The 20,844-nt window shown below is 39.9% G+C and overlaps 1 protein-coding gene across 1 annotated transcript in view; it reads left to right on the top strand.

Moving 5' to 3' along the window:
* Nucleotides 1-205: 205 nt before the first annotated feature.
* LOC115223009 overlaps nt 206-20,844 on the top strand; it is a 31,828-nt gene continuing 11,189 nt past the window's right edge. The window contains exons 1-2 of the mRNA XM_029793432.2: nt 206-369; nt 6,189-6,389. Of these exons, the coding sequence (XP_029649292.1) occupies nt 355-369; nt 6,189-6,389 (216 nt within the window). The 5' untranslated portion in view covers nt 206-354. The remainder of the gene's footprint in view (nt 370-6,188; nt 6,390-20,844) is intronic.

The raw sequence follows: 20,844 nt of genomic DNA, 5'->3' as shown, positions 1-20,844 counted from the left end.
GTATGGTGATGTAGTGGTGTTTGTGGTTGTCGTCGTGGTTGTGATGGTGCCAGTGGTTGTGGTTATGGTGTTGGTGGTGGTATTGTTGTTTGTGGTGGTGATGGGGATGCTGGTAGTGGTGATTGTTAGTGATGATGATGATGTTGTTGTTGTTATTGGTGCTGCTGCTGCTAGTGATATTGTTCTTCTTCTAGTCATCATTGTCATCATCATCATTAACCACTTCTCTTTCTCCCCAACTTTTTCTCTCTTCAGCTAAGGCAGCTGTCCAATCTTGTTGCCCATCGGCGAGTTCCTGGCGAGCAACTGTGTCAGAAATTGGAAAACCTGCACATTTGTGAGTCTTCTGAAGACATGTCTGTCCAACAGGTAACAGGTTCAATTCCCACCTTCACCTACTTGCCCTTTTCTTTCATTTATAAAATTTTTCCTGTTGTTATTGTTATTTTAATTGTAGCTGTAGTTGTTGATGTTATTTGCATCTCTTCTCTAAACGTTCTATCAGTAGAAAAGATGGGGAAATGAAAAAAACATAGTTGTACATACATCTTATGAAAGTTGCCACAAATGTTAACTATGTTTGATGATCTTATCACCTACCGCCCCCTATTTAACATTCTCATCCCTGTTTGATACTGTTAGCCCTGATTTTCACTGTTGCTCCTGTTTGATACTCCTGGCCCTAATTTACACTCACACATCAATTTGATACTATTGGCCCTGATTTACCCTGTTAGCCCTGTTTCATACTGTTAGTCCTATTTATATTGTTAGGCCTGATTTACTCTGTTAGCCCTGTTTGATACACTTGGCCCTGATTTACATTCTCACACCAATTTGATACTGTAAACCCAGTCACACATAAGAATTGTTAACCTTGTAACAGCAACTGTGATTTAAGTACTCTTGTCCTCTAGTACCCTAAACCTCCGGTACTTAAGCTCTTTAATCCTACCATCCATTGTTTTTGTACCTTTACCCTTTTTTAATCCTCTTAGTTCTGTTCCACACCTTTACTGTTAACCCTCTATAATATCACTACTCCTGTCTAATAATACTCTTAACTGCAATTTGTAACATTAGCCCTATCTCACATCATTACTGATAATTCTATCTCTATTTAATATAAATGGGCACAGGCATGGCTGTGTGGTAAGAAGCTTGCTTTCCAACCACATGGTTCCAAGTTCAGTCCCACTGCATGGCACCTTGGGTATCTTCTACTATAGCCTTGGACCAACCAAGGCCTTGTGAGTGGATTTGGTAGACGGAATCTGAAAGAAGTCTGTTATATATGTGTGTATGTGTATGTGTGTCTTTGTGTCTGTGTTTTTCCTACCATCACCACTTGACAACTGGTGTTGGTTTGTTTACATCACCATGATGTAGCAGTTATGCAAAAGAGTCTGATAGAATAAATACCAGGCTATAAAAAAATAAGTACTGGGGCGGGGCTCAATCTATTTGACTAAAGATTCTTCAACATGATACCCCAGCATGGTTGCAGTCTAATGGCTGAAACGAGTAAAAAGAGAAAACAAAATACAATAAATGTTAAAGCAGCAGCCAGCAGAATGGTTAGCATATCAGACAAAATGCTCGATAGCACTTCTTCTGGCACTCTATGTTCTGAGCTCAAATCGCAACAAGATCAACTACTGGTGTCAATGTAACCAACTCGTCTTTTCCCTCAATAGTTGCTGGCCTGGAACCCTGAGATAGACCAGTGTCCCATTCAAAGGGAATGTTGTGATCTCAGTCATTTAAACGAGTGGGTGCTGAAAAGTTCCTGGCTTTAAGGGTATTGTGACAGGCCTGGTTGGACGTTCAACATTCCAAGTTCTTTTACAGGGCTTAGAAAAACTGAAAGACCACTGCAACAAGTGTGTGAATCTGAGAAGGGAAGATGGTGAATAAAATCATAATTAACAGATCCTCTTGTATGTTCTTTTACCCAATGCCAGGAACTTTTCACAGCATCCCCTCATATGTGTGTATGTGTGTATATATATATATATACACACACACACACACATACATATATACATGCATGCATACCAGGGGGTATTGAGAAGTTCCGAGCTTGAAGGGTATCATGAAAAGCCTAGTTGGAGGCCCAATCTTCCAAGTTCTTTTACAGGACTTAGAAAAATCAAAGGACTGCTGCAATAAGTATATGAATCTGAGAAGGGGATATGTTGAATAAAACCATAATTAACTGATCCTGTATTTTCTCTTACTCAAAGCCAGGAACTTTTCAGCACCCCCTTGTACACTATAGAAACCAGGTGATTTCCCTATGAGTCTTAGAGCTCAAGCATCATAAGGCTATTCAACCAAGACTGACCTGGGGCTAAACACTACTACCATGCACTACCATCATTGTTTTAACCAATGAAGGATCCTCTACATTCTCTCTTTCTCTCTCTCTCTCTCTCTACCTGATAGAAATAACAACCAGATTTCCCTTGAATCATGCCCAAACATCTTTAAAACAGGACACATTGGTTAATATTGTCTGAGATATTATTAACACTATATCTGAATTAAAGACATGATGGCCATGGATGGAATGCCTTTCATCATAGGTTTGCTGAACAGGACTGACCTGAGGCTAAACAACCATGTACCATCACCACTGTATCAACCAATGTAGAACAACACTCTACATGGTCTGTCTACCTGCTGGAAATAGCAGTCAGATTTCCTTCAAATCATGCCTGAACATCTTTAAAACAGAACACTTTAGTTAACTTAGTCTGAGGTATTATTTGAACTATGAACAAGAGACTAGATGGACATGTAGGTTTGCTGGATCAGGGGCTAAACAAAAATGATCTCCCCTCCCCCTGTTTTCCCTCCACCCACTTCATATTCATAATACTGGAATGAGATTAATATTTGTGAGGACTTTCAAAAGAATTTACTTGGTTATTCTTATTATTTTGTTCTGTTTGTTTATTTGTACTTACAACCCTTGTTTCTTCCCTTCTTTCTTTTCTTTCCTTGTGTGTGTGGTAGACATTTTCTATCTTGGTATACAGAAGGCTTGCCACAAAGCGAATATTTAGTTGTTGCAAGCAGGGCTGGATTAAAACCCACAGAGGCCCTAAGCACTTAAAAGGTGTTGGTGCCCCCATTTATATGTAATTCAAAATATAAACAATAATAAACCATAAAATAAGTTTTATTTTTCAAAATGAAACCAAACTATCAGCAAGATGGAGAATAATGTTTATTTTTGTATAGTTCCAATTCATTTATATCAGAAAAGTTTTCTCTTACTTTTTTTAATTGCAAAGCCTTTGATGAGATCTTCACTATGGCATCATGAACACTTGAAATTATATTTCCGATCATATGAAACCACTTTGAATATTATTTTAGCAAGTTTAAAGAGATTTCTTTTGTACTGTAAACCATTTACCATTTCTGTGGCGCCCCTCCCCCACTTCCCTTGATGCCCTTAGCACGTGCTTATTTTGCTTAATGGCTAATCCAGCGCTGGAGTGAGCTGGTAGAATCATTACTGTGCCAGGAAGAATGCTTAGCAGCATCTTGCCTGTCTTTATGTTCTGAGTTCAAATTCCACCAAGGTCAACTTTGCCTTTTGTCGTTTCGAGATCAATAAAATAAGTACCAGTTATGTATTGGCGTCGATGTAATCGGCTAGTCTCCTCTAGTCTCTCGAATTTCAGGCCTTGTGCCTATCTTAGGAATGATTATTATTATCATTAAGGCAGCAAGAGCTGACAGAATCATTAGCAAGCCAGGAAGAATGCTTAGCAGCATTTTGTCTGTCTTTACATTCTGAGTCCAAATTCTGCTGAGGTCAACTTTGCCTTTCATGCTTTCAGGCTCGATAAATTAAGTACCAGTTGTGTACTGGAGTCACTAAAATCAACTAGTCCCCTCCCACAAAATTTCAGGCCTTGTGCCTTTAGTAGAAAGGATTATTATTATTGTTATTATCAAGGCAGAATTGTTAGCATGTTGGGCTAAATACATAACAGTATTTTGTCCAGCTTCACATTCTGAATTCAAATATTGCTGAGCTCGACTTTGCCTTCCATTTTTTCAGGGTCAATAAAATAATTACCAGTTAAGTACTGTGGTCAGTGTAATCAACTTACCCACTTCCCTAAAATTGCTGGCCTTGTGCCAAAATTTGAAACCATTATTATTATTGTTGTTATCATCAAGGCGGCAGGCTGAGAGAATTGTTAGTGTGCCAGACAGAATGTTTAGCAGAATTTTGGGTTCAAATGCTACCAAGGTTGACTGCCTTTCATCAAATAAGTACCAGTTGGGTACTGGGGTTGATGTAAGCAACTTATTCTCTCCCTAAAAATTGCTGGCCTTGTGCCAAAATTTGAAACCAGTATTTTGTGGTTGTGCTGCATCAAGGATGAATTCCACACAGTTCCTGAACAAGCATGGGCTTGATAATTTTCCTCCATGTCTTCAAGACACTTTACAAAGAATTTACGAAAGAGGCTCATCAAAGAGATTCCTCTCCAATTAGAACACTCTGTTCTCTGTTTTTAAAAACTGGGATTATCACCCTGGATTGCCATTGCTTTGGTGTTCTTTCCAAGGGCTCAAACTACCAGGCTCACATGAATCAGGTTAGAATGTCACAGAAAAGGGCTCACAGTGTCTTTAAGCCAAACCAACCAGCCAGAGACTTAGGTGTTGATAAAGAATGAGTTGGTTGGATGATATCCTTAGTCTCGGTTATGCTTGGGTACCCAACTGAAGAGGCTTCTCATGGGGAGGTACCTGAGGACTCTCTCTCCAACCACCCATGCCCACCAACCCTCCTATAAATAGTGGGTTGCATAAATTGATGGATGGTTGGTTGGTTGGTATATATAATATATAACTTTGGTGTACTGGTGACATGTAAAAGACACCCAGTACACTTTGTTGAGTGGCTGACATTAGGAAGGGTACCCAGCCGTAGAAACCAAGTGAAAACAGACTGGAGCCTAGTGCAGTTCCCCAACTTACCAGCTCTAGTCAAACTGTCTAATCCATACCAACATGGAAAACAGACACTAAATGATGATGAATGGTCCAAACCACTTTCTATTGTGAATTTCTAGTCTTAAAGACTGGTGCTCATAGGTATCATTTTGTTTGGTCCTTACAGCTGGACCATCTCCTGTCACCAACCATTTTACAGAGTGTATTGGATGCATTTTATCATGGCACCAATACTAGAGTACTCAATAACCTAAGGCATGTAGACCAAGGAGGGGAATAAGAGAGGGACTTGCAGTGATAGGAAAACCCGAATTGGTTACATGAGAGAAGAAAGTAGAAGTGTAAATGTAGAAAATGCTCAAGAGCCCAGGGCACCAGCAGGTGACATAAGAGGGGGAATAGATGTAAGACATCAGAAGAGTCAAAATGTAGAGGTGAGAGCAGGAAGAGGAAAGAGTATGGTGGGGAAGTACATTATGTATTGGCTTGGCCATGTGGTTAAAAAGCTCACTTTGCAACCTTGTGATTTCAGGTTTGATCTCACTATGAAGTCTCTTAAACAAGTATCTTCTGCTATAACCTTGAGCTAGCCAGTGCCCTTCTTTTACCCATGTATACTAGGGAGTGATGTGAAATGAAATGTCTTGTTCAAGTACACAATGTACTATGCATGGGTAAAAATGAATACCGGTTGCATCTTGGAGTTGAAGATGGTTGAACCAGTATCCTGTTTTGTGGGGGGGTGGAGTCTTGTACCTTCAGCCTAAATACCTTGAAAATCCAGTGAAGCTCTGGTTCCATGGATATGTTGGCTCAAGGCAGATTTTATTAATAATCAAAGAGTTAAAATAGAACATGATACAACTCTGTGATTAACCACATCTGGTGAAACCATTCCAACTCTTGCCAAGACATCAAATGATGATGATGATGGTAGTGGTGGTGGTGGTCCAAACACATTTCTGTCCTTTCATATTATCTTCCCTTGTACATTGCATGTTGATGTTGCATGCCCTAATCTACTGCACAACTAACAGTCGTACATGCAAAAGAATGCTGCATGCTATGCACACATACACACATACACATCCACTCTGTAGCCATCCCAATCACCTGAGCTCTTCCCCAAATTTCATCTCCTCTGACAGAACCGTTTTTTATGTCCTTTTTTCTTCTGTGCTTCTGTTACGGCTTTGCAGATCCAGATGAAAATGGCTGTGGTGCAGCAGGAACTGTTTGAGTTGAAAATGCGCCTCGAAGCACGCAGCGGGCGCAAGATCTCCGAAAAGGACATGCGTCTGATTCGCAAAATCGAACAACTCAAGGAGGAGCTACGAGAGCTGCTGGTTGAGTTGCGGAAACGTAAATCTGAAGAAGAACATAGCCTCATTCTCACTAATGTAAGTATACAATTCGTGTGGAGGCCAAATTTGGATTGGGTGGGGGTGTTGTTTTGTATTTTTACATCATTCTTTTTATTTTTGTCATTGATAAAAACAGAAAAGATTTCCTCTGTTTTGGTACCACTGCCCTCTCTTACCATCTTCGCAACAGTCAAACTGAATTTTGTTCACACCAAACCACTTTAAACATCGCCAGAGAGATCACAGTTCATTTTCTCTTTTCTTTCTTTCTTCTTGCTCTTCTCGGTACTACTACCATTCTTGGTCATGTTCTTATAAATCCAACATTATGAAGAATTTCTCCACAAAACCAGAAACCTGCACACAGAGCAATTCCATAGTAATGTGTCTCAATTTAACATGAATTTACATTCAATACATCAAACCTCCTCTTTATTCTATTTTATTTCATTTCATTTTCACACTTTCCAAACATCCAATTTCTTGAACCTTTAACATAACACCAATTTTTTTGTTCTTTTTTTGCTGTGTTATTTTTTCATGGACTCCCCCCCCCCCAGCCACCACATTATAATGGAGTTGTACTGTATATTTTTAAATCTGAAAACAAATATATACAAAAGACCTCATTCAAACACTACTCCACAGTTACACCAATTCTTCAGCTCATCCCAAACACCATCTGAGATATCATAGTTATTGTTGTTGTTATTATTAAGGCAGTGAGCTGACAGAATCATTAGCAATGCCAGTGAAATGCTTAGCGGTATTTCATCTGTCTTCAAGTTCTGAGTCCAAATTCTGCCGGGGTTGAGTTTATCTTTCATCCTTTTGGGGTCATACCAGTAAAACACTGGAGTCGATGGAATCAACTAATCCCCTCCCACCAAATTTCAGGCCTCTGTGTCTTTTGTAAAAGGGATTATTATTATTATTGAGTGAGCGAGCAGAGCATGCCATCAAAGTGACACTGGGGTAAAATATACGAAGCCCAGTATACCCATCATGACTACCCGTCTAATAAGGGTACACCAGGCACATGCATCACAACCATATGTGCGCGCCATGGTGATCTCATATCAAGATAAACAGCACATGACCTTGCAGGTGGAGCCCAGTTAGAATTTTCTTCAGATCGAGTAACCCATCCCGCTCAAAAGGTCCCTGAATAAGGGTTGTTTAAGGACGTTGAACGAAACACCCATGTTTCCAGAGGTGAATTATTCAAACCCCAAAGAATCCCTCTCAACACATGGCTATGATGCTCCCCCACTACTTCTGCTCGTGATCAGAGATGCACATATCGTCAGCCACTAACGGACATGCTCAACTGGTTAAGGTCAAACAACTGACAAGCAAATCTGTGGTATTGAGCAGAATATTTGCTGTAGCCCATCTTTTATACCAAGACAAAACAATGTACATGATAACACTTCCAATCAGTTAAGATCAGAAGCCATGAGAGCCACTGCCTGGTACTGCATCAGGGCATTTATTATTATTATTATTATTATTATTATTATTATTATTATTATTATTATTATTATTATTAAGGTGGCATGCTGGCTGAATCATTAGCATGCCAGACAAAATCTTAGCAGCATTTTCTCTATCATTACATTCTGTGTTCAAATATCGAGGTTGACTTTGCCTTTCAAAGTTGAGTATTAGGGAGAGGGGGGTCAATGTAATCAGCTAGCCTCCTCCTCCAAAATTTCAGGCCATGTGTCTATTGAAGAAAGGACTATTATTATTATTATTATTATTATTATTATTATTATTATTATTATTATATTATTATTATTACAGCTGCTGCTGTTACTACTACTACTACTAATTATAATAATAATAATCCATCTTTATGAAGGAATTTAAGTTCCACATTATATAAGTCAGCCCTACCTTCATTATCATCCAGAAAAAAATATCTTCAATAAGCTAAATAAATAATCTAAAAAAATCAATATAATACAAGGATAAAAAAAAAGTTCTGATTTGGTATCGCCATCCCCACCATCACATTTACATCAATTTTTGTAATGCAACACCCAAAGCCTCCAGAAAAATCTTTTATTGCTTTTCTTTTCCTTCTCTTTCTCCTTCTTCTCCCCCTTAAAATTAGTTATTGTTGTTGCTGTTGTGGTTATTATTATCATTGTTATATTCCTCCCTCATTATGAATAAATTCAAGTTATAAATTTTCTAATTAAATTAGCCCAACCTTCAAAGTCATTCAGAAAAGAAAAATATATTCATAAATAAAACAAAAATTAAAAACCCACCAACTCAACGACAATCTTGTAATTCGGTGCTATTGTTACCTCTGCTATGGCAGTGGCACATTAATTCTTTGAAGAATCCTTGTTGTTATTTTTGGGTATACTTATTTTCTTTCTTTTTTCTTTGCATATTTAATTATATTTTCTATCAGAATGGCAAGCTGGTATAACAGTTAGTGTCTTGGACAAAGTTGCTTCCTGGTATTTCTTCCAGCTCTTTATGTACCGACTTCAAATTCCGCTGAGATCAACTTTGCCTTTCATCCTTTCAGAGTCAATAAAATCAGTGCCAGTTGAGCCCTGGGGTCAATGTTATCAACTAACCACCTCCCTAGAAATTTCTGGCCTTGTGCCAAAATTTGAGATCAATATAAGTTAGGGAGGTGGCAGAATTGTTTACATGCTGGACAAAATGCTTAGTGTCACATTGTCTGTCTTTTTGTTCTGAGTTCAAATTCTTATTTCTTTACTGCCCACAAGGGGCTACACACAGAGGGGACAAACAAGAACAGCTAAATGGATTAAGTCGATTATATCGACCCCAGTGCGTAACTGGTACTTATTTAATCAACCCCAAAAGGATGAAAGGTAAAGTCGACCTCGGCGGAATTTAAGCTCAGAACGTAGCGGCAGATAGACAGATAGGCAGATAGATAAATACAGACAGAGATAGATAGATAGATAGATAGATAGATAGATAGATAGACAGATAGATAGATAGATAGATAGGCAGATAGATAGATAGATAGATAGATAGATAGATAGACAGGCAGATAGACAGACAGATAGATAGATAGATAGATAGATAGATAAGACAGACAGACAGACATAGATAGATAGATAGAGATAGACAGACAGGCAGACATAGATAGATAGACAGACAGACAAACATAGATAGATAGATGCAGACAGACAGAGATAGATAGATAGATAAATACAGATAGACAGACAGACAGACAGAGATAGATTGATAGACGGACAGACAGGTATATAAATAGACAGATAGATAGATGGAGAGATAGTGTTTGTTGGATGAATGGAAACAGACAAGAAAATGGTTGGTTGGTAGTGTTTTTGAGTACTCAAACACTCACTCACACACACGCACACACAGTTTCATACATTTTTGTGCTCAAAATCAAAATGTTGATAATGTTTTTGTTGTGTTCATATATTGTATAAATTAATTTTAATTAATGCAATTAATTGAAATTAAAATTGGCGAAAAATTTTCACCACCATGATAATGTAATTGGAATACTAATTTAATTAATAAATGAGCTCTAATTGATAACTAAGCCATAAAAATGTAATTAGTGTAATGAAACCAAAAATTATTATATTGACTACCCCACTGCATGATATAAACAATAATAATAATAATAATCATAATAATAATTTCAAAATTTTGCACAAGGCCAGCAATTTCAGGGGAGGGGTTTAGTTGATTGCATCGACCCCACTGCTCAACTGGTACTTATTTTATCAACCCCAAAAGGATGAAAGCAAAGTCAACCTTGGTGGAATTTGAACTCAGAGCATAAAAACTGATGAAATACCACAAAGCATTTTGTCCAGTGTGCTAATGATTCTGCCAGCTCACCACCTTAATAATAATAATAATAATAATAATAATAATAATAATAATAATTTTAGTAACCTTTAGGAGCATTGAAGGCTGGATATAGTAACATTTAGGAGGGACAAACAAGAGTGCCTAATAACTGACGTGACAGTGCCAGGAGATCAATATACCATCAAGAAAGAAAGAGAAAAGGTAGATAAATATGGAAACCTGAAAATTGATATTGCTAAGATGTGGCTGCTACGAGAGTCAAACCTAAAGGTTATCCCTATTGTCTTCGGAACATTGGGTTTAATACCACCCAAGCTGAAAAAGAAAAGCCTCTGAAAACTTTAGAAATATCCTACAATCTAGGTGTATTGCAAAAGTCAGCATTACTTGGAACTGCATGCATATTGCATAAAGTACTGTCGGTCTGAGGCCCTTGTTGTGACTTGATAAACAGTACAAACTCTTCGTAGACACAACATCTTCAATCAACAAAATCACAATATTGTATACTGTACGATGTCTATGATAATAATAATAATAATAATAATAATAATAATAATAATACTGTAGGTGCAAGGCCTGAAATTTTGTGTGAGGGGAGCTTGTCAATGACATTAACTCTAGTGCTCAACTGGTACTTATTTTATCAACACTGAAAGGATGAAAGGCAAAGTCAACTTAGGTGGAATTTGAACTCAGAACATAGAAGCCAAATAAACATGAAGTGACATTCTGTTTAACACTCTACTTACTCTGCCATTTCCCCTCCCTATTCCCCACACCACTGCTACACAACTCTTGCTCTCTATCTCTCATTATCTCTTCTTTGTTCTCTCACTCCTCCTCTCTTTTAATGTCTCTCCTTCTTTCTCTCCTCTCTTCCTCTCTCTGCCTTCTCTCTCTTTTTCTCTCTCTCCCCACTTCCTCTATTTTCCTCTCTTCTCTCTCTCTCCATTTTTCTCTCACTCCACTCTCTTTCTAGCCTCCTCTCTCTCTCCCTCTTACTCTAATTCTCTTTTTCATCTCTCCTCCCTCCCCACCTCTCTCTTTGCTCTGCCGCCCTCTGTCTCTCACTCCCTCTCTCTACCATCTAAATGGAGTCTTTGTCAGTGTCAACTATAACTATTCCCTTTCTTAAATAAACTCTGTCCCCCACCATAGAACATTCCATAGTCATTTCTACCATCATGTGACGCATACACACACACAGTGACACAGGACTGTCTTTGTCACAGTATTTCACAAAGTTAATCCTTTCAATTAGAGTTACAGTCCCTTCCTTCCTGCAGGCTTCCTCACAATTTCCTTCAACCCTAATGTTACACATGAAGACTGGTGAGGAATGTAACTGGAGGGTATGGTAGAAAAACACTCAAGATGTCAAGTAGTGGGATTGAACCACATTCCTCTAGATTTCAACTGCTCAGTGTTTGGGGGACATTTCATTCAAAATAAATGGAAAAGGAATAATTGATGCGTAACTTTAAAAATCTTGTTTGTTCCACCATTCCAAATCTTGTCAAATTCTGTTGTTAAACGTTATCATGAGTTACCTCCCTTGCCTCAGTAGCCAAACTCGAAAAGGCGTTGCCCCACTGGATAGTGAGGGAGATGCACGAGAACAGCCACTCTGACTCACAGGATCCGCACTTACGGGACAGCCATCTCCGCCCTGATAGCAGTAAGCAGAGATATGGTCTGGGGTCCGAGAATGCTGGAGGTCTCCACTGCCACAGGCTCAACCATAAATCTGTCAGAGAGTGACCGATACTTAGCTTGCTTTTCGGAGCCTGGGCTGGTAGCAGACCGCGCCGGGTTGCTGCTGGAGACAGTATCACAACATACAAAGCAAAATTTGTTGGCATTAGGAAGGGCATGCAGCAGTAGAAACTTTGCTAGATCAGATTGCAGCCTGGTGTAGCCTCCTCGCTTGCCAGTCCTCAGTCAAACCGTCCAACCCATGCCAGCATGGAAAGTGAATGTAAAATGGTGATGATGAGACTTGCACCAAACATAGACTTGACAAGCACAGACATTCACACAAACACACACATACAAGCATAGACACGTGCACACACACACATACACACACACACATACACACTCATGTTATGACATACATACTCACTGACTCATATACACATATCACATACACATTCACATATACACATGCATCATACATACACACACTCACACATATGCATACACACACTTCACACTCATACACATGCTCACACATATATACACACATGACACATTGTTTGATCTGTCTTTCTCTGCCCAACCCCTCTCTTTTTTGTTCTGCCACACACACACACACACACACACACACATGTACAGTGTTTGGTTTCTCCTTTCACATTTTTCCCTCTTCTATCTCTCTATCTCTCTCTCCTTCCAGCCTTTCCATATACATCTGAGGTTTGATCTCACTCTCTCTCTCTCTCTCATATACACACATACATGCATACATGCATACACACATACACATCATATCATATACACACATACAAACACACATTCACATATCACATCACACACACATCAAATTACCTACATACACACACACATCACATCACAGGCAATACACACACATACACATACAACTAGACACGTCCAACACATGCCAGCATGGAAAGTGGATATATTAAATGATGACGATATGTTCTATTGACACTGCACACTCGCCTCTACTCACAGCACCTCTACATAGACTGCCTCTGTTCACTTCATTACTGACATTTCACCTAATAATACGTTTTTTGTTTTTTGTTTTTTTTTGTGTGGTGGGGTTAACCCTACCAGCTTTCTTTATAATTGTTCTTCTCGCTGTTGTTATTATTATTATTATTATTATTACTATTATTGTTGTTGTTGTTGTTGTTATTTATGACCTTTCTTTCCTTCTTTGGTTATTTCGTACAATTGTTTGCTGTGTTGTTACCTAAGACAAGGTGAGTGATCTACATACTTACAAGTATCTGAATATGCATGCATACATAGATGTACATGTGCATGTGTGTGTATATATATATATATATATATATATATATATAAATTGAGATAGGGGTTGTGAGTGCAACCCACCATGGGATAACATATATCCAATATACTGCCAGTAAAACACCCAACAAAGTTAATACATAAAATGTTAAGAATTGCGATGCAATTAATTCATTTACTGTATTATATGGGCAAAGGTAAAATGTTTTACCACAAATTAATAATGCAAAATAAGAAAATGGAGAAACACATCTTAATCAATAATCAACTACCAGATAATACCCAATCACATAATTTATTAACCGACTACATATGAACATCAAGGTCAAACATAATAGTACAGAACAAAACAGTGCACCTCAATGAATAATATGATACAATAAGTACAATATGTATAAATAAATATAAATAAATATACGTGTATGTTTGTATATTGTAATATTCTAATATATTGATTTGACTAACTGTAACCTTATATATATGTATGTATATTATTATTATATATTATTATGTATATACGTATATATATATATATATATATAGGTGCATGGGTATATACACTTATATGTATGTGTATATTATATTATATATTATGTATATGTACCCATTCTTGTATGGGTGTACCTTCTCTGATATTCATATTTAGATTGTACTGTATAATCTCTGAAAAGGCCTTGGAATATATTTGTGTCTCATTTATAACCACATATAAACTTATCACACCTGGCTAATATGAGCATAATGAGATACTCATATCTAAATGGCTGAAACAGCTGTAAGATATAGTTTATATTTATATTTATTTATATTTATTTACACATATTTTACTTATTGTACCATATTACTCATTGATGTGCACTGTTTTGTTCTGTACTATTATGTTTGACCTTGATGTTCATATGTAGTTGGTTAATAAATTATGTGAATAGGTATTATCTAGTAGCTGATTATTGATTGAGGTGTATTTCTCCATTTTCTTATTTTGTTTTATATATATATACTAGCAGAATTGCCCGGCGTTGCTCGGGGCTGAATTGCTTAAAAGTACTGTTAATGATTGCACTGAATTATGATGATTATTCAGGCAAATATTGATATAAGTTTACGGTGAATGAATGTATTTGTAAGTGTATAGAAAGCCATGTAAAGGGGTTCCTACCCCCTCGTAGAATGGTGTAAGAATTGAATGCGAGGTTGCCTTGAAAAGAGCCATGTTATTGTTCTCATAACTGTAAGAATTTGATAGTCATGGAAGGCGATGTAAAACGTTCGCAGGTGAATAGGGTCTCTTCGTTTTGCACGAACGGCAGTGGATGTGCTGTTACAAAACTTCATGCTGTGTTAAAAGAGAGTGGATTTCCTATGTAGGCAAGAGAGGAATGAAGCATGGGTAAGTAAATATGGGTAATTTATAAAATATAGAACAATACCATCTACTCACCATATGTCAGACCGGCAAGCTGATTAGATGAATCACAATACAGTGGTGGAGATGTTTTCATTGATGGGCGTTTTGATTAAATTTGTTGTTGTATAAAATGATCTGTTGCTTAGTTTCCAAAGTGTATGTTGCGATCGTGTTGTAGCTTATGTAAACTTTAACAGTGAGAGTGTAGATGTAGGGGGTAGATGTGTCATGTATGTTGGATATAGAAGATGAGACTGGTGGTTTGATGATGAATGGATAGAAATAGAGGTGAGCGAAGGACAGGTGTTGGTTAAGTGTGAATTAATGTCATGAAATGCCTAGAAATGTAAATGCCATCATAAAAGAGAGTCATATGTAAGTGAAATACTAACGTGTTCGAAAATGATGAAACGTAGTAATCCTATAAAACCTCCTTGTACACAATGTTTTTTGTTTTTCGTTGTGGAACGAATGCGAAAGCATCACTGTTGCTGCCGACACGTGAGCAGCCAACATAAAGCTGACCATGAGAGAAACATGGCTCTCCCAAATGTATTCCCGCCACAGACAGTGTTTGACTCTGCGCTTTGTTAATTGACATTGCGAAACATGGCCTTACTGGGAACTGGGACCTCCGAAATATGAAAGGTAGGTCTGCTCCTGATGGGAAAAGATGCATCCTAGGTATGAGCACAACGTTGCCTTGACCGCACCCTGTGATAATGGTGGCCTCAATCAGATTGGGAGATAAGGACTTAACGATCAAACGTGTACCATTACATTGTTTTGGGGGAACCAAATTTCTAATGAGCATTATAGGGGCACCAACTTTAAGTTTGAGAATGTGTGGTGGTAGTCCGGGGGGCTCAAAGGAATTGAGTACCTCTATTGGATAATTGATGACGTCCTCTGGGTCAGGAGTTGTATCGATAGACTTATATACATAGACATCCCCAGGAATGAGTTTTAGCATTTCATCATTAATATGGTGAACAGTTTTATTCCTTGGGGCCAAAATAGCCCTTTGGCCAATCCAATCCATATTCTGATAATTAGCTTGTAGATCTGGGAACACTGCATCTCTGAGATCAGAAGGCGTGTTAACAATGGTACAAATGGAATTGATGGCAATATTACCATTTTCATCCCCTGGTATTTTGCCTTCGCCAAGTGCAAGGAGGGTGTGAGAAAATGCTGCTGATGTGATATCACGTCGCATATGAGCACGCATATTGGTGTGAAGTTTGAGAGTCTTCACCAGTGGCCACAATGGATAACTTAAGACACGCACTTACTGCATCAGCTCTAGTCCCTTTGGGAATAATGGGAAGTGTTTGTTGGAAGTCCCCTGAAAGAAGAAGTGTTATGCCTCCCATGGGAGCTGAAGAGTGTTTGATGTCTCTGAGAGATCTATCTAGTGCCTCAAGAGCACCTCTGTGGGCCATCGTGCATTCATCCCAAACGATAAGCTTGCATCGTCTGAAGACTTCTGCCTGATCGGAGCTGTTACTGATGTTGCAAGTTGGTGTCTCAGTCTTCGCTAAGTCAAGTGGGAGCTTGAAAGTAGAGTGAGCTGTCCTGCTGCCTGGCAACAAAGTAGCCGCAATTCCAGATGATGCCACAGCTAGGGCAATGCCTTGTGTTTGCCTAATCTCAGCCAATATTAATTTGTTGACAAAAGTTTTCCCAGTGCCCCCAGGAGCGTCCAGGAAAAAAATCCCCCCAGCTTTGGCCCGGACTGAATTAACAACGGAGTTGTAAGCGAACTTCTGTTCTGGAAGGAGCTTTGGCTCATTGTCGGCTATGTACTCGGCAAGCTCGTCAACATTAAAACATGTCTCACGCAGCAAATGTGAAGACAGAGTGTTTGTGCCTTCCCGGTTTGTTGAAGGTAGGCCATAGCCCGGCAAGGCACTACCGCCCATATCGAGTACAGTATCTTCGATTTCAAGCAGTGCCCTGTTGTAAATGAGGTCAGTGTACCCGACCTCCATTGATGGATGTAGCGATTGAGCGTGACGCAGGAAATCTTCAGACATATCATCTTTGTAGGTAAGCCTACAAAGATGTATCACATAATACGCCATCAACAGTTCTGATGTCTTGAAAACTTTGTGGGCCTAAAACCTCATGGAGGAGAAGGCGCAGGTGAAAACACTCATGTTGGTTTGGAGGTACAGTGTAGCTGAAAGAAATTTTTTATGCAAATATAGCGACAGAGTGTGTAAAATGTATTGAAATATGAGTTAAAAGCAAGAAAATAAAGTTAGATTTGCAAGAATGGAAGTAGTTTACGTACATGTTCGAAATGTGAAGTGTTTTAGTTGTTTAATCAAATATTTGCTTCTGTGCCGGTGGCACATAAAAAGCACCATCCGAACGTGGCCGACGGCAGCACCGCCCCGACTGGCTTCTGTGCCGGTGGCACATAAAAAGCACCATCCGAACGTGGCCGATGGCAGCACCGCCCCGACTGGCTTCTGTGCCGGTGGCACATAAAAAGCACCATCCGAGCGTGGCCGACGCCAGCACCACCTCGTCTGGCTTCTGTGCCGGTGGCACATAAAAAGCACCAACCGATCGTGGGATCCCGGAACATCTCGCTGTGCTTGAGGAGACCTGTTGAGTCAAGTGCATGTACATGAACATCGAACCAAATATCAATGGAAACAGTAGTTGTGATACCTGTGCCGGTGACACATAAAAAGCACCATCCGAACGTGGCCGTTGCCAGTGCAGCCTCCACTGGCTTCTGTGCCGGTGGCACATAAAAAGCACCATCCGAACGTGACCGATGCCAACCCTGCCTCGAATGTCTTCTGTGCCGGTGGCACATAAAAAGCACCATCCGAACGTGACCGATGCCAGCACCGCCTTGACTGGCTTCTGTGCCGGTAGCACATAAAAAAGCACCAACTGATCGTGGCCGATGCCAGACCCCTCTGGCACCTGTGCAGGTGGCACGTAAAAAGCACCCACTACACTCGCGGAGTGGTTGGCGTTAGGAAGGGCATCCAGCTGTAGAAACACTGCCAGATCAGACTGGAGCCTGGGGCAGCCCTTGGCTCCCCAGACCCTGGTCAAACCGTCCAACCCGTGCTAGCGCGGAAAACGGACGTTAAACGATGATGATGATATATATATATATATGCATGTATTTATATATGCATATATATATAAATGCATATATATATTTTTTTTTAACTCAGAGCTGCGGCCATGCTGATGCACCGCTGTCCTGTGCTACACTGTTATTACTAAGAGCCTCGTCTAATATGTGGCACTTGGTGAAGAATGGTGTTTGATATAGCTACCCTCATTTGCACCTCTTGCCGTGAGGTAGGTTCATCTGGGACTCTTGACAGGAAGATGTCCAGCTTTGATTTAAAAACTGTAACATCTACTTTGTCCAAGTTCCTCAGACTCTTTGGGAGAATATTAAAAAGCTGTGGGCCCTTGAAACCCAGGCTGTTGCAGTAGCTGGTCCTAAAGCATGATGGCATTGCTGGGATCTTTGGCACTATGCAGTGTCGTCCTGTTTTAGCATTGGTGTAGCTTACAATGCCAATATTTGGCACAATTCCTTCCAGGATCTTCCGGATAAATATTACTGCATACCTCTCCTGTCTTCTCTCCAGGGAGTAGAGTCTTAGCTGTTTCAACCATTCCCAGTAGCTGAGCTGTTGCAAAGAGATGATCTTCTTTGTGAATCTTCTCTGGATTACTTCAAGGTCCGCTGTTAATTTCACATTGGTGATTTAATGTTTTTTATAACCCAGGCTTCTTTTTCTGCTTTCTCCCTCACATAGGATTGTTGCACCTTTTTTTCGATCTCCATGAGTGTTGTTTTTAGGTGGGACATTTCGCTACTTTTGGGATGTTGGTTGAGTCGATTTGCAACCTTCGTCCGTCACCTCATGAGGATCTTCCTATATATATATAATTATGAATCCTTTCAACCTTGCTTCTTCTACCTACTATCTTTGTACATATCATCATTATTCTGTCTAGTTCAGTAACATGCCATTCATGTAAATATACTTTTCGATTAGTCTTGTCTTCCTGTTGCTCCCGAAGATAACCTATATTCATTGATTCACTTAACTATTAAAGTCTTAACACTCAGCCACTTATCTATATCCTAAAATTTGTCTTTCTCAGATTTTTCAAACCTACTTTCTTGGTCTCACGATTAGCAGTTAGAGGTGCACCCGCCCTCCCGCCCCCTCCACCTATACCCGGAAGTTCCTATTCTTTGCCATCCTTGGGTTGCCTCCCATGAAGACTGCAAAAGCCCTTTCGCCATCCCCACCCCCAGTCTCGGCCTATCTCCTATGTAAGGTAATGTTCATATAGTGCAAAAAAAGGGTGGTGTGATGCAGGTTGAACTGAAGGCTACTGTATTGCTTGCTCATGAATTCTGCCAAATGCGAGTTTTCTTTTCAGGTACATGAAGCTACTGCCCACTGTCCCAGGGTCTCTAGGGCCCATACCACCCACACCATCAGGGTTGATACCCTCAACGTTGGCACACTGAAAGGTAGGTCTGGCAAGATTGTCGAGATGCTTGAACGGAGATGTGTTGATATATGTTGCATCCAAGAAGTAAGGTGGAGAGGAGGTTCTGCTAGGTTCCTCACAGGCAAAGAACGCAGGTACAAGATTTTCTGGGCAGGGAACACTGACGGGGTTGGGGGCATGGGTATACTTCTCACTGAAAAATGGGTAGATAAGGTAATTGAGGTAATCAGAGTATGTGACAGAATACTTTAGATTAGTGCTTCATCATGGATTAGCAACCATTATATCGGCCTATGCCCCTCAGCCGGGGCTACCCGATGGACAGAAAGACCGATTCTATGACACCCTACTGCAGACTACCTCGTTGACAAATGACAGAGACCTTCTCTTTGTGGCTGATGACTTCAATGGGCATGTTGGACAACATGCTGGGGGCTTCCATGGTGTACATGGAGGCTATGGTTATGGTTCCCATAACGAGGAGAGAACCAGGCTGCTGGAGTTCTGCGATGCAAATGATCTTATGGTTTGCAACACTAACTTCAGGAAACCTACAAGCCACCTAGTCACCTACCGATCAGGCTGAAACACCAGCCAAATTGACTACATCCTTGCCAGAAAAAGGGAAAGATGTCTGCTTATAAATGTCAAAACCTTCCCAGGCAAAGAATGTACCCAACAACATAGACTGGTAGTTAGTGACTTTAGGATCAGGACTAAGAGGATGATCAGAAGAAGACCAACATGGAGAAGAAGGATCTAGAAGCTTAAAGATCCTGCGAACGGACAGAGATTTAGGGACATATTACCTGAAGCCTTTGACGAAGTAGATACAGCTTCACATTGGGTAGAAGACAACTGGAGGTTTCTAAGGGACAACCTGCTGAGAGCCACTGACCAGATCTGTGGTTGGTGCAAAGTCCCATCTCGACCCAAAATAACGTGGTGGTGGAACAATGTTGTAGACAGGGCTATTAGAGAAAAGAGACAGGTTTGGAAGAACTGGAAGAATGGTGGTAGCAGGGAACTGTATCAGACTGCCAAAATAGAAGCTAGGAGACAGGCCTATTTAGCCAGAGGGGAAGCAGATAAGAAAAAATTTGCCAATGTTCTGAGCCGTGAGGATGAAAAACTTGAGGTCTTTCGTGTTGCAAGACAGTCTGTGAGAGGGAATCGTGATGTGGTAGGAGAGAAGTGTGTTCGCATGGATGATGGTTCACTTGCGCTAAATGAGGATGCAAAGAGAGAGGTTTGGAGACGCCACTATGAAAGGTTGCTGAATAAAGAAAATGAATGGGATAAAGAGAGTCTGCCGAATGTCGAAAAACAGAGGGACCAGCTATCCGAGTTGACAGTTCCTTGGTAGTTAAGGCAATTAGAAGCATGAAGACAGGGAAAGCCCCAGGCCCATCAGGAATTACTGCAGAGATGCTCAAAATATCTGGCAGTGTCGGCTATAGCCTAGTCACCCGTATAGTTAATCAGGTGATGCATGAAGGAGTCATACCCAATGACTGGTGTAGCAGCATACTAGTCAACTGCTACAAAGGTAAAGGTGACGCCCTATATACAAATAATTACAGATGTATCAAGCTGTTGGATCAGGTAATGAAGGTTACGGAGAGGGTCATAGCCCAACTAATTAGAGAGAGAGTTAGCTTAGATGAGATGCAGTTTGGGTTCATGTCAGGGAAAAGTACCACT

Source organism: Octopus sinensis, linkage group LG21 (genome assembly GCF_006345805.1).
Source record: "Octopus sinensis linkage group LG21, ASM634580v1, whole genome shotgun sequence".
NCBI classification, from domain to species: Eukaryota; Metazoa; Mollusca; class Cephalopoda; order Octopoda; family Octopodidae; genus Octopus; species Octopus sinensis.
This window is presented reverse-complemented; position numbering and strand designations above follow the sequence as displayed.